Raw genomic sequence first — 15,529 nt, 5'->3', positions numbered from 1 at the left:
TGATTGTGGGTTAAGTCAACTATGATCTTGAAGGTGAGAGTGGCTTGGGGGGACAGCGGCCGTTTTACTCAGCCTACGCCCACAGATGCCCTACTCCCCAATGTGTTTAAAAAAGAGGGTCTGTGCCTATTGAGAAACCTCTATCAACATAGTGACAGTTTGTGACAGCATACTCCTACATATAATTTTCTTCTACTCATTCAATTATTTGGAAAGTGCTGCTGGTGAAAGAGTCTATTGTTACTGGAACGAAACATGATCTTGGAAGCAAGAGTAGGCCTCAGCCGGACGGCGGATTTTTTCTCAGCCTGCCTGCAAAGATGCGCCAATTTCTTTTGTGGCTCAATGTGTAAAAATAGGGAGGAGTTGCGCGCATTGCAACACTGAAATTGTTCCTAAGAGCGTATTTCATCAACAAAAACATTGAACAGTGCTTGTGGAAAATATTGATCGCGGACCAATCATGTAGAAGTTTCTGTGTCCACTGCTAAATCAGGTCACACGAGAGCAACATGATTTCTTCTTTGGATTGAAGAGATAAACTCTGACATTGCAAAGCTTGCCGGAGTCCTATTTTTGAATATCAATATTGAATGTTTCCACTGTGGCACGCGACAAGCATTGGGCCCGCCAGCGGCCAGACATAGGAGAGCCCATGCGTAGTTCGTAATTTGATATTGTATGTATGTAAATTCCGGCCAGTTTGAAGGCATACGTGGTTTGAAATGACCCGCAGCTCGCAATGCATGAGTTGCATGACCATCATGGGCATCATGCAGCCATAGGATCGGCACATGCGCGCACGTGTGCGCCCGGTTGGACGGCGTCGCCCGCTTGACACGCCGTTGCAGTCTTAACATTGATCGCAATGAGACATATCCCTTCATCGACGAGATTTCTTTGATTGTTCCGGCGGCCGAAGAGCATGAGTATTGTTGTATACGCTGCTGTTGTCTAAAATCTCTCGATCAATGATAATGGTGCAAAGCACTTTTTCGATGCGATGAAAACGTGTGGTCAAATGATTGCAGGTCTCCCGGTGAGTCTAGCTGTAAGATCGAATTATGAGCAAAGTAAGAGTTCATCCACTACGTCTTCATGCTAGTGAACGTCCATTATTTCTGGGTATTCTAGAAATTGTGAGTAAAGCAGCTTTTAAGGATTCTGTCGCTCGATACGCTTTGCATGAAATGAGATTCAAACGAATGAAGGTGGACAGCCACTATCCGAGGACTCGAGTTTCAAAGACCTCAGGGCCTTGTCGATACCTCGAATGACCGGATCAAGCGTCAGTCTCGCGTCTCAACCAGAAGGACACACCACCCCTCCTCAGCTTTCCACACAATCGGCGTCAACTTCAACCTCACAACTCAAATATCTTGATCTCATGGACATCATGTGTGCTACAAAACCTTTACCAAAGGGTTAGTTCTTACTCATGACTTGGCCATAGAACTACCACGGTATCTCAGCATCTGATAATACGATCTTTTTAATGCGGATTGATATGAAAATATCAGCTACAGTTGAGTTATACTTGGTACAATCACTATCTTGCAAAAGAAAACATCCAATCTTTGATACCGGAGAACTGTTTTTTTTGATAAATATTTTGGTTTTTTTTGTTTGAAAAAGTGATATCATCATATGAAGATCTTAACCTGCATGAACAAATGTATCACTAACGTTGATGATATGACCCCTCAAAATAATTCTTTCTAACACGTACCCCAACAAATGGAAATCTTTGGAAAATGAAAACAAAAACTACTCGAAATATAAAATTTTAAAATATTAGCTCAGAACAGTTCAATCTTTTCAAAAAGAGTAGCAGCTATTCGTAAAGTTTGTCGTCCTGTTTGTGAAATGGGTTAGTCAATTTTTCTTTTTCTTCAATCAACCAAAATATGTGAAGTTTTTGGGTAGTTACATAAGTTTACATAACTGGGTAAAGAAGAATTAAAATTAATTGAACATATATGATGTATAAAGATGGTAGGTATAAAAGGGGGCGTAAGAGCATCTCCAACGCTCGCGAATCTGAATGACTAAACGTTACGTTTATGTCAAAAACGTAACCTGTATTGCTGTTTTTCAGAAAATCGTCCTCCAGCGCCGAGGGCAAGGTCTCACACCTGGCCCACGGTGCGAACTTGGTTTTTGGGAAATGACACACTCCCATGCTCAGGTCCGCAAATTTGCGGACCTGGCTGAATCGCTGAAAAACCAGTATCTCAACGGTTTTTGCCCGAACATTGACTAAAATAATTGTCCATATGTCAAACTCGTTATGTATTGTGATAATAAGATAGGTAGGTGACTGCTCATGTCTGGACAAAAAGGGACCTTGAGTCTCTTTGAGTGACGTGGGTTGAACCTCAAGAGGAATTGAGAATGAAGTTCAGATTGTGCGCTGGAGGGACCTGTCCTGACATGTCGCTGAAAAAGAAATACAGCTGTCCAGCCAAAGAAATAAATTACCTGTATGAGTCATTCAGATTCAGGCGCGTTGGAGATGCTCTAAGAGCATCCCCAACGGTACCTTGTAAACGTAACAAATGTAATATGTATTTTACGTCTACAAGGTGTGGTCAAAAAACAACCATCCACCGGTTGCCAGTTCTCTCACAACTGGCCACACGTGTATAATTTGTTTAGATGGATAACAGGTCTCACATGTCAAGACCTCTATGCCTTGAGGGCCATTGGCAAATATCCAGGACACAGTATTTGTGGCATATTGGACACAATAATACCACGCGCATCCATATCACCAAGCAATCATAGCTTGTGGATCCAAAAATAACAAGGATCATTTGGCTCAGTGTGTGTGTTTATAGTGTTTTTTGGCAGGGGTACAACATTTGAATGCCTTGCTGCATGTGCGCGTTGGAGGTGACCCAATTATTCAGGGCGGATACAGCAAACTGTACATTATGAGAGACACTGTACACCTTTTTGAAATTCAGGACCATTGGAGATGCTCTAAGAATTTTCCAAACATCTTTTTGCAAACAATAATGTCCGGAAAACGTGATGTTTGGACAATTTCACTTGCCTCCGGCCAAAGTGAAATTTTATGGACATTCCATTATTTCAAATGTCTGCAAAAATAAGCTACACAAAATATTGTTCATAAAAATAGATTATGAGGGTCTAAAATGGGTAATTTTACAAACATTATTAAACAACCTTTCTAGTTTGTGAAAAGTAAAGCACACAAAAATGCATCCCCTATTCACAATATAGAACTTCACGAGTGTTCATTCACAAACATTCTAATTCGTGGAAAATGATGTTTGGCAAAGTGAATTTCAGGGGGTGATTGGTTGAATTTCACAGACATTCACTCATCACGTTCACAAACAATATTTGCAAGAGCGCCTTTGCTTCACTTGACTTGAAAGGTATTTGAGTCAAGAGAAAGATTTATCATTAATCAAAAATCTAAAACAAAATGTTGAGAGATGACACAATACAAAAAAGTGAGAAAACAGATACAAACAAATGTAGCAAAGAATGTTGAGAATTGACACAAATCCAAAAAAGTGATAACACAAAGAAATGACTATAAATAAATTTAGCAAAAAGGAAAACAATGATATTCTGAAAGCAAGAATAAGTGAAAAAAGGCAAAAGCACCCCAAACCAAGAAAGAAAAGGAAGAAGAACACTACATCTTCTCCTTCATACACTTTGATTTCCACACCTTCCCACTTGCCTTTGACTCTTGACTGCTGCGCTTGACAGGCTCTTCCAAATCTTGTGCCCCCGTCTCTTTCACTTCAAAAATTTCCCATCCATCTTAGGAGTATTTGGAAACAAAAATTTGAGATAAATGAAGGAATGTAGGATCTTTGAAATGTTATAAATCAAGTATTGATGTTTAAAAAGTATGATTTGAAAAATCAAGGCCAGCGGTGGTTGAAAAGAATGCTTTTGAAAATTAAAAGTAAAAAGAAAACTTGAAGAAAATTTGAAGAGACCAATTTCTGGATAAGATATGAGTGTTGTGTTTGCAGAAGAAAAGTATAATGAAAACTTGAAGATGATTTGAAGAAACCGATTTCCGGATGAGATATTAATGTTGCGTTTTCAGAAGAGAAATATAATGTTTTTGAGAATTAATCCGGAAAGATGAGAGAGAATGTATGTTTGGGATAGTCCAAAAGCAAAGAGACCAATAAAACAAAAAGACAAGCAACACTGTGTCAATATTTGTGTAGCACATTGATGTGCACACACGGAGAGTTTTGAAATAAATCTCAAGTCTTTTGGTTGGATTTAGACTGAGATTGCCGTTGAGCACCCTTTGTGAATAGTGATTTATTCAAAGGATTTGCAGAATCCTTTGTGGTCAGCAGGGGTCAACTGGCTTTCAACCTCCCGGGTGATAAGGGGAAGATGTGCTTGTTGTGGCACCTCTTTGATGGGTCTTTACAGGATCTAAGGAAAGTCTTCCGTGTGTGCACGTCAACGTGCTACAAGGATATTTACATGGCACAACAAATTGTCATTGTTAATCACCTTTCAATGTTCAAAGGCGTTGTCTTTGACCTTTTGAAATGGCATACATCAAATTAATGCATATCCGCTGTTAACAATATTTAGTGACGCTTGGCATGTTTGACCACAACTATGAAGGCTAAACATTGTTAACCACCTTCAGTGGGGCTCGGGACGTTCCAAACCACCTTCAGTGGCATGTAAAACTCTGCAAATATGTCCAGTCAGGCCACCTTTAGTGGCTGACCAAACACATGTAATTCATTGATTGGAAAATTAATAAATCCTGATAGCCCGTTTCGAACCGTGCATTGAATGGTTTGCGGCCTTTTGATTGATCTGTGAGCTGACGCATGTAAAATTAACGACTATGCCGGTTTGTGGTACATTTGCGCACATTGTTTTTTCCAATATGGAATTGTCGGTTGTGTAAACATGGAAAATTCAATATTGTATGCACATGTAATGTATTTTTCAGGACGTTAATTCACAACTGTTTTTTTACAGAGATTCTCAAATTTGACTTTGTCTGTAAAATTTCACTCTCTCAGGTCCAAAGTACAATTTTCCAAACATCACTGTTTGCAAACAATAACGTCCGCAAAACATTGTTTGGAAATATACACAATCCCATAAATAACCCATGGTTGTTCATGTTGTTGGCTTTCTAAATAGGCTAACAAAGAGTGTCAATGAAACAATTCATGAGTTTCATATAGAAAAAGAGAACAAAAGTAACACTGTAAACATTAAACGACTTCCCTTCAATTGAGCAGGGGAAAATTATTATAATTGGTCATAAAGTAATGATCACTGCACACCTGAGCCATAAAACCCACATTACATATGTGCAACAAGCTCAGTAAGTTGTTAGCTATCATGTACATACAGGTCTGCTCAGTTCCCCACTCATCTGAATAAATAAATCACATGTAATACATTATGTAACTTTTTCCAGTCTGACAAAATCCTTCCAAAAATTGAATACATATACTTCCATAGCTACTCAGGCAATACTCTGGACACCATTCAATAGTAACAGAAAGGGTGTTACATGAGGTTTACTTGATGAAATTACAGCTGTTTCAACAAAGATTGATTCTTTTGAAAATCTTGTCAACATGCAAAACCTGTTTTTTCTCTCTCACTTGGTTTTGTCTCTCCGCTAATCAAAACAATACAGAAAAGATTAATCTGTAATCAAGTTTTTTCTCAGTTTTTACCCACTGCGGAGACAACTTCCTTCAAGAAAAAGTTGTCAATCTTTCTTGGAATGGCTACACACAAAAGCTATGAGTCAGTGTATGTAGTCAATCCTTGAAATGCCTTTGTCAAACTGAAAAAAAAATTACAGAAGGTATTACATATGATTTACTCATTCAGCTGAGCCAATAGCTGAGCAGCTCTGTATGTACATGATATCTCCCAATTTACCCATCCTGCTGCACATACATATGCAGTGTGGGCACTATGACTTGGGTATGTGTTGATCAATCCTTTATGACCAATTGTATTTTCAACAATTTTCCCCCACCCAATTGAAGGGAAGTTGTTTAATGTTTGCAGTGGTAATCTGTGTGAACCTTTTATGAGAACTTTAAATTGTGACGCCATAACAATCTTACATAGGTGAAGTGATGCAAGCAAAAAGACAAAAGTGCATGGTAGAAGAGAAACATTGTGTATGTGATATTCATATCTCAATTAGCCACAGAACAAACTTTAGATCACCACAACACCCATACGATAGTAACCAACAACAGGATGAGTTGGTGACCTAGCTAGACTTCAAAGGTGAATTATATATGCATGGTTGAAGTATAAAATTTACAAAAATACTAATGTTTCCAATTTATCGTAGACTTAGTGGATCTCCTATAGCCCTGCTTTGTGCTGCAATCAATGATAACCAAGCTATGTTGATCTTGTTTAGGTCTTGCTTATATCATACTAATTATCACAATCTTGGCTGTGTACTAATTCTTTTCTTCTTTAGTTGTTTTGTCTCTAACTGTGTTTTTTGTATTACTGCGATAAAGACTCAGTGTTCTCAAATTCTTACGAACAGCCTCTCTTATTTTTTCAGTACAGCTAGAACAGACTGCTATATTGTGAGTGTGCTGGTTTTCCACGTAATGAATACCTTCACAGCCCTGGCACTTATACGTAGAAATCCCAGAAACACCACATTCACGATGTTTGTCACATCGAGGACACTTCACCTGAGCTCCACATATCTTGTGTTTAGCTTCGCATAATGTCAAATGTACGCCAGGACATCCATCAGAATTCACGTCAAATTTGGCCCATGCTGTGCCGGCTGCAAAAAGCGCCCATAGATAGAGACACGCGCGGACGTGATTCATTGTTGGTGAATTGTGATACTATATCAGGGAGAATAAATTCATCAGTTGCAGTCTACAGTCAAAAACATAATGAGAACGTCGCTCAGTACCTCGATTTAGTCAACTTACAAGCGGGATATATCTGAATGCCTTGGAATATCTGATGGGATCACCTCAGATGGGGCCAAAGATTTGAAAAAAAAATCTGTCTAATAGTGAGGTTGAGAGGTCAAGGTTGAGTCTGGTGATAAGAGAATCATATCAAGAAGGTAACTTACCTTTGATCGGCAACAATTCTTGTGGCTTAGCTTTGAAAATAAGTTGAGACACAATTGAAAGGGTTTTTTAAATGGTAGTGATGGAAAGAAAAGTATGTGGTAAGTAAAGGATTATATGTAGGGGATCTTTTGCTGAGAATGGACCGAAGAGAAGCAATTACGGGTAAGTATCAATGACTCTGTCTACCCTGCTAATTCAAAAGAAGATGAAAACAACAAGGCTCCTGTAAGTTTTAAGCTTTTCAGTACATTGCTTCATGAGTAATCTAGAACTTTTTCTCTTTGAGTTAAAGCTCCTACGTTTCCGATAAAGAAAGCTACCAACTGGAACCTAACACGGTCCATCAGAAGTTTATGTTGCGGGGTGTGCTCCATCATCCGATGAGGTATCATCGACTTTGTCTTTTGCGCAGTCCTCTTCGCGGCCGATGATGAAAGCTATCAATTGATATTCAAGACATTCTCTGAGCCTTGCGGATGAGCCCTTTTTGACACAAAGGGACATTCAGTTCTGCTCCTAAGAATTCTCCACATGCTTCAAGTTTCCCTACAAGTTTGCTTTCTTTATCCACAACATTTTGTGTCCCGGTACGTTTTAAAAATGGTCTAGGTAAGTAAAGGCTGCTGAACGCTACTGATGAAAATTGTGTATCCCTCTGAGACCGTTGGATCAGAATCTTATTTTGCGGAACATGCTCCATCGCTTGATCAGTCATGATAGAATTTGTTCACTTGAGTTTTTGAATCTCATCTGAGACTTCTGCACATGCTTCAAGTCTCCTGGCTGTATGTGTTTTTTCATCCACTACGTCCTTGAAATGAATCAAGTCGGAGGATCCCGGAAGCTATCACATAAAACATATCTTACATCGCCCTGATCTTTGAATCAGAACTTCATGTTGAGGAATATATGTATGTCACATCGCACGATGCGTTATCATAGATTTCGTCATTTGCGAAAACCTGAGGGATGGAAAAGTATTTCAAATTTACCCACAGAGTCTATTGACACCAGCTCTTGATATTAGAGCTTATGGGGAAAGAGGTTTGTCTCTTGTTCAAATAATAGAGCAATGCATTGGTAATGCGATTGCCTTTGGAGTACTAATAGTAATACTATGCAGAACAATCAACCACTTCTATGGGAAATCAATACGAGAACGTCTTCTCAGGGGCGGGCAATGACTTCACATGTACATTTACTTTTCAAGATAATATTTTTCATCAAAACCAAATGTGACATGAGATAGGCTGCAATCTTCACTGTACCCTTGTCCTGAAATTGGCGAAATCGGTTTTTGAAATGCTCAATATAATGATCTGTTCCTTCTGTGACTTTTTTATTTTGTGGTGTATCTCTGGAGTATCTTGCTTGATTATATTCTAGGGGTAAGGCTCAACCATAGGTGTGAATGGAGTACACGTGTACTAGATTGTCCTGAGCCATTTCGAATTTTCTGACGGGTTGGTTTGCAGGCTTTTTAATGAAAAGCCTCAACAATCAAATTTCAAGGGAAGCAAATCATGTGGGATGTAGTTTTAGATCATCTATTATGGTTCGTGGAGCAAAAGTCGAAGATGCGCTGGGTTCAAAGTGAGATTTGTCTCAGAACATGGATACATAGATGAAATGGGTCATGATGAATGTTCAAGACTGTTCAAGGTCAAGTCAATTTGATACAATTGGATGATCACTAGGTGCAGAAGCTCTCTTGCAACCCAATTCACCCACTGAACCTTGGAAAATCAACAATACTCTGCCAGTATTGAATGATGAGGATGTTTTTTGTGTTTTGCAGATCTGCCTGATCTGCCTGATCCACACACAGCCACAGATTCACCACATGTTTATGCAGCGGAATTTGTCATCTGATTGATTTTCTCAATAGTCTTTGACACGAGACAGGACCTGATAGCTAGGCATCATGAATGCAAGTACATGCTGGCTTGCAAGAAAAACGTGTTAAAGATAAATGTTCCAGAATGTTACTGATAAAACAATAAGACATCAAATCACTTGATGAACACCCCAAAGAAGATTTATAAACAATTAATTTAAGAAAGATTATTCCAGATCCGTCCATGATTTGTTTCGTATTGACTTTATTCTCCATATTGATCCAAGTCCAATGTCAAACTCTTGGTACCGCCCCACTCATTATCACGATAAATACCAACTAAACCACCTGCCTTCTCATAAAATGTCCCCTTCAAACTGATGACCAGAAACTGAAATGCTGACTCAGCCTTGTTACGAACATAGTCGGCAATTCGCCCCACATTGGTGTTATCAAGTGCAGCATCTACTTCATCTAAGACGAAAAACGGTGAAGGTTGATAACTGTATAGCACACGTGCCACAGTCAACATTCGAACTTAATATCTTTGATTCAAAAGATTGGACAAGATTTACCTATGAATAGCAAACAGCAAAGCCAAAGCAGCCATAGTTTTTTCCCCGCCTGACAACTGATCCATATCTCGAAAACGCTTCATGGGGGGCATAGCATGGTATTTGATCCCATGCATATAAGGCTCCTGATAAAAGTGAATCGATCCACATCATCATCTAGAAACAGACCGAAGAGAGAAGATCGAGGTAACATACCTCTGGATCTTCCAAACTCAAGTAAGCCACTCCACCCATCGGACTAGCTTTACCCTTTGTCAGCTCCTTATAAACACCATCAATTTTCTCGGATATATGAGTATAAGCTTTTGTGAATAATTCTACTCTCTGATTCTTGATTTCGGTAAAATCGTCCTTGGTTTGTTTCGCCCGTTTCCGTGCGGCCTCAAACTCTTTTTCATGTTCTCTTAATCTCACCTCTACTTCTTCCAACCTATCACCGAATATCCAGATCTTGTGTGAGCATCCTACTCATCGGTCAACCAGAAATGAAAAAGCTTTTCCTCACCTTTCAACAGATCTCGTCTTAGGAGCCATGGCTTCCATTTTGGACTTCAGAAGTTCGATCTTTTCTTCCAGTTGACGCTCCACCTCTGGGCCACCATCCTAGATTGATCACGTCAGCATGTTAATCTTTTTTATTGTATAAAGCTAACCGACCTCTTTCTCGTCATCTTCTAAGCCCTCGTAATCCAGTTCAATGCCGTAGTCATCTACAACCAATGCCTGTTGAGTTTCCTCCTGTCCATCGACATCCATAGGCACGACAGGCCGGACAACCTAAATTGAGGAGAAAAAAATTGTGTTTAGACAGTCACTGACGTAACTGTGAAGAGACAATACTTGTATATTTACCTCATCGATAGGGGCCTTTCTAAGATCACCTTGCAAGAGAGGCAAATCAATACTTTCCAGCTTACATCTCCTATAGATACTAATCCTTTCGGAAGCAAGCTTCTCAATCTCATCATTCTGAAAGTCGTCGAAGAATTCGTACACTTCAATCACGGGAACACGTCACAAGGCAGAGAAAGGTGACATACGCGTGTGCCAATTTCTTTGATGATCTCATCCAATTGCCTTGAGGCTTTGTTTGATTTCTTCTTTGCATCAGCGACCGCTCTGGAGGCCTCATCTTGTGCTTTGACCAAATCAGAGTGTTGGCGTTCAGTTTCTACAATCTCATTATCGAGAATCTTGATCTCTTCTTTAAGCTCTGCCATCGTGACCATTAGTTCTTCCAAATTTGCTTGTGTTCGTTGTGAAGAGGTTTCGAGCGTAGACAGTCGCTCAATTAAGCCATTGAGCTGCCCGGTTTCGAAACTTATTCTGCAATCATAGAAAAGCCAACACGTCATGAATACAAGATGATGGTTCATCTCGCGAACAAAAAGAAGACGGGAACTGACTGATGTTTAATCCTTGAAAGTGTCGTTTCCAATTGTTCCTGTTCTTCACTAGTCTTTTGATGGACTTCAAGTTGATATCCTTCATATTCTCGAATGTTTTGAACTCCGATCCGCTTACAAAAGGAAGCAAAGATCTTGTCCTCCGTTTCGTCAATCACAGCTTTAGCCTTTTCCAATTCCCTCTTGGATTTCTCAACTTCAGCTCGCCCCTGCGTATGTCGAACAAGCCCCGTCAGATTAAATCTAAGTATCAACATAGCCATAGCCACACGTGAATTTGATGACCTACCTTATCTACATCAGCCTGCGAGGTTTCTTGTTTCTTAGCCAGAACTTTCAACTCCTCCATATATGCTTTCAACTGATCATCTAGGACACGCTACATATCAAGCCCATATAAGCCGTCAGGTGATACGAAACGGTGTGGAGAGCTAAGAGAAGTTATCAGATGTACCAAATCATCTTTCACAAAGGTAAGCTCATTCTCTAAGCGGGAGACTTCGGCGATCAATCCTTCATCTGTATTCCGGGGTTGATTTTTGGCCGCTTCCTTGATTTCACTCAAGATCCCTTCTCGTGCACGCTTCAAAGCTACATAGAAACTCACATAAGAGATGTGTTGAACGTTCGGTTGATCAGGCAACACTCACCTTGAATCTCCCGCTCGTCAAATTTCCGTGAGTTGTCAAGTCCACTCACACCTCCGGTGATATTTCCTCCCTTGTGGATGATCGTGCCTTCCAATGTCACGGCTGTGAAAGATGGCAGCGTCAGTATTGCTGAGGATGGTGAAGACAATACCTCAGTCTTACCTTTGACTTGTGTACCTTTGTTATAGACCACATCTTGAGCGATTTGAAAAGAATCGCATATGATCGCACTACCACAAGCAAATTGCATTGCACGCTCGTATATTGGTTCGTATTTGATAAGATCAATAGCGAGTCTTGCACCCTTCGAGAGGTTGCGAGAACGTTCGTCAACTGGTTGAACAACTATGGAGTCCAGTGGTATAAATGTCGCACGCCCAAGACGCTGAGATTTGAGGTACTAAGTAGAGTGCGATCAAGGTTTTCGTATTAGAACAAAGATCTGACGACCATTCTCTCAAGCGAGACACACTTACCTCCACGCAATCGATCGCAGTTTTTTCAGTGTCCACCACCACAGCTTCAAGATTTCTGCCTAGTACCACTCTTACAGCCGTTTCGTGCTTTCTCGCAATCGGTGAACATAATTCGTACAAACGGCCTTGTACACCTGGATGACATGTATTTAGTATGTGATGAACACTGATATATGTCAAGAACTTGTCCCACCTGGAAAGATCCGTCGTAATGTCTCTCCGATCGCCCTATTTCGAGCTTCAGCATCGGTCTCTTGTTTTGCTGCGCCCGCCTCGTTTAATTGTTTTAAGCAATCTTGCAACTTTTCTTTCAATTCAGTCTCGGTTTGACTAACGGCACGTAGAAACAATGGGGTTTAAAGAGTGAGAATAATTGAAATTGATACAAGACTGAATACACGATACATACGCGTGACGTGTACGCTCAGCTTGCACTTCGTGCAACTGCTTCCTTGTTCGAGTCAATTCTTGGTTCAACGTATCTACCTTATTTTCTAACTGAGGACAACGGACGATTTGTCAAAAAAGTAAACCTTGACATGAACATAAATTGAAGCAGACCATTGTCTTCTTATTGAACGCATCTTCATAATCTCGGTCAAGTTTTGTATGGCGATTCTGACACTGTTGGAGGTGATCTTCATGTTGCAGTAGCTGATTCTGCTGATTTTTCAGCTTTCTGGCCAGGTTCTTCACATCTTCTCGCTCACGTGGACATTTTGTAAGACAATCTGCTTTGCTATAGTATCAATGGAGATAAGTGACAAGATCCAGGTAATCAATTCATGGGACTTACATCGTATGGTATTCTTTCTGATCCTCTTCTGATAGGGTCATCACAGGTGAGAGTGCCTGCTTTTTGGCTGGACCAGACTAATGGATTAGCAAGAGGACGAAGTTGCGGATTGAATGAGGTATATAAGCATACCAAGCAGTTCCGTCTGCGCCTCGGTAACAATGGCAAGTTTATGCTGCAACTTTTTCAATTCGACCTCTTTGATAGCTTGTTCTTTGAGAACCGAGGCTTTGCTGGTTTCCTCCTTAGATTTCTTCTTCTCCAAATGTTTGACTCTTGCTTCACATTCCATCAATCTTGGTAAATAGTTGTCTTCTTTTTCTTTGGTTTTGGCCTTCAAACTACGCTCAGCTTTGATGACATCTCGAGTAGCTTGTGTATATTCTTTTCGAGCTTGGGTAACGTGTTGGTCAAATTCATGTGATTCAGCCTGTAGATCGGCCAGACCATCGTTCAGAAGTTTGATCGCTTCTGAATTCTGGTTGATAGAGTGCTCGATATGAAACAACTTCCAAAGTAATAGATGAATGATTTCTTGGTCCTGATTTGCAAATGGAAAAACGTGTAGCATGAGCCATTATCTGATAAAGGGCGAAGAAATTGAACATACCCGCTCTTCACATAAGCGGTCAAATTCCTCCATCTCGGCTTTTTGTTGCTTGAAGTCCTTAATCTCCCCGTTGATAACGCGGCGTTTGATTAATTGATCGTTTGACTGTTTACTGGCATCTATATGAGCCAATCTTCGTTTCTCGTATTCGGCTGCCAAGTCCAAGGAGCTGGATAGAGTAGTTAGGATCAGTCATTTGGGAATGAGATTGCGGAGAACAATGTAAATGGCTGACCCACTGATCTGATCAATTAGCTTACTCAAAGCATTAGGATTCTGACTGGCAACGGCTTCAACATCTCCTTGGAATACTAAAAAGTTCTTTGCCTTGACGAGAATATCGTATTGCTCAAGAGTGGATTGGTATTCTTCCCATTTTACCACCTTGTCATTGATTGAATATGCAGATGATCCCGATTTTTCGGATGCGACTGTCTACAGTTGTGAAAGTAATTGTTATACACCCTTCAGATGGATTTTATTAAAAACTGTGAGGATGAAGATGACGCTGACAATTGTTCGAGAAAACCGATGTTGGTCTCCAGTCTTGTGATCAATGTAAATCGCCGTGACTGCCGCTTTTTTTGGAGCTTGGTTTTCGTCTTCACGATCTCCACCCTTGTATATTAGATCTCTAAGCTGGGTAGATCTCAATTGACCTGACCGAACACCCAGCACGAAAGAAATCCTAACAAGAAGATGCGACTTGATAAGTTTTGCAGAAGGTGGGTCGAGTCATATGGAACAATAACTTGCGCGTCCATCAAGTTGCTTTTTCCCGCTCCATTAGGACCGATTACCGCTGTGAAGTTCTTAAAAGGACCGCTATGGTTTCATTCCATGACATCCATTAGTCGCGAAAGATTGAGAAAGTATTTCACAGAACTAGAACTAACATAGTTTGGGTACCTAGATTGAAAACCCAGATTCATATCCATATCAGCACTACGGGAGATATGCCACACAAGCTCGGTAAACTGACCTTTGTAAGACCTAGATTTTGAGCATCGCGTGGACGCGTGACAGCGCGAGTGAAGTTCCAAGCATATTTGTAAGTTTCAGTTTTGATGAATGTTGAAGTTGATAGAAATGATATCAGATAATAAGTGACTGACTTGAAATTCACAATCTCGATCGAATGCAAAGGCATCCTGTCGAAATATAATTCGTTAACTCGTTGATCAAGTTTGATGAAAGGATAAAAGGTCAGTTGGTAAAGTATGTGGCTGATTGAATGCGGTCCTCTTTGAGACTTTCAGACTTGGTTTGCTCGGGTCACGTGCTTCGGTCTAACCTGGCTATACGCATACATTTTGGTGACCCATAAATTCGAAACATGAATCCAACCTTCACCTCACCAAGCTTCACAAAAACTTTTTATCACGGCACCCTCAATATTGCAAAACTGATCTGGTTTTAGAAGACCTGTTTTTTCATAAGAACCCCAACTCATCAATATTCAAGAAATATCATCTGAACAGAACAAAGGATGTCATATTCTTATGCCCACCTGAATATTTCCACACATTTCTGACTTCAGACTAGATATTCGTGATCACGAAATTTAATAATTCAGTAGAGGATCTTCATACCTCTTGGTAGCCAGAAATACCGCTGATTGAAATCATGGTACCATTCTTTAAGCTGACAGCACCATAGCAACTTATCTGTTAATCCAATTCTCATGAGTTTCGGGCACAAGATCATAATCCGAAATTGGCTGCAACCCCTTTTGAAAAACTGATCAAATTTCTGATCTGCCATGAATTTTCCCCTACCAAGAAATTTTCCTCTGTCATTTTCAAGAAGACGAGACTATTTACCCATCAGCTTTAAGATTATGGCTTGTTTTACTGAAGATTGAACAAGGTGAATTCCAAACATTAGTTTCAAGAATCCAAAGTAATTAAGCTGCTTGTGATCATCATCTATGATCAAAGTAAACCAGATTTGACAAATAAATTGTTAACTTCAGTGAAGACCAGGAATCTAGTTTGAGATTTGTTTTACATAATCAAGAGCGTTATCTCCATCGGTTTTCAAGTTTTC

General features: G+C 40.1%; 2 protein-coding genes across 2 annotated transcripts; both read right to left on the bottom strand.

Annotated features, from left to right (window-relative positions):
• Window positions 1–6,482: 6,482 nt before the first annotated feature.
• On the bottom strand, window positions 6,483–6,872 carry MELLADRAFT_124461 (uncharacterized protein; the record flags this gene model as incomplete). Its single annotated transcript, XM_007418891.1, has 1 exon — window positions 6,483–6,872. One exon carries the CDS (start codon window positions 6,870–6,872, stop codon window positions 6,483–6,485), a length of 390 nt encoding a protein of 129 aa, XP_007418953.1.
• Window positions 6,873–9,232: 2,360 nt separating this feature from the next.
• On the bottom strand, window positions 9,233–14,630 carry MELLADRAFT_84477 (uncharacterized protein; the record flags this gene model as incomplete). The annotated part of the gene is made up of 25 exons (XM_007418890.1): window positions 9,233–9,470; window positions 9,543–9,667; window positions 9,738–9,972; window positions 10,048–10,145; window positions 10,200–10,319; window positions 10,395–10,511; window positions 10,583–10,868; window positions 10,949–11,157; window positions 11,238–11,327; window positions 11,403–11,539; window positions 11,599–11,700; window positions 11,761–11,998; window positions 12,075–12,208; window positions 12,268–12,404; window positions 12,484–12,572; window positions 12,636–12,813; window positions 12,871–12,937; window positions 13,003–13,411; window positions 13,481–13,649; window positions 13,716–13,915; window positions 13,994–14,185; window positions 14,233–14,305; window positions 14,377–14,389; window positions 14,463–14,473; window positions 14,596–14,630. 25 exons carry the CDS (start codon window positions 14,628–14,630, stop codon window positions 9,233–9,235), a joined length of 3,702 nt encoding a protein of 1,233 aa, XP_007418952.1.
• Between the last annotated feature and the right edge of the window lie 899 nt (window positions 14,631–15,529).

The sequence above is a fragment of the Melampsora larici-populina genome (genome assembly GCF_000204055.1).
Source record: "Melampsora larici-populina 98AG31 unplaced genomic scaffold MELLAscaffold_111, whole genome shotgun sequence".
NCBI lineage: Eukaryota > Fungi > Basidiomycota > Pucciniomycetes > Pucciniales > Melampsoraceae > Melampsora > Melampsora laricis-populina.
This window is presented reverse-complemented; position numbering and strand designations above follow the sequence as displayed.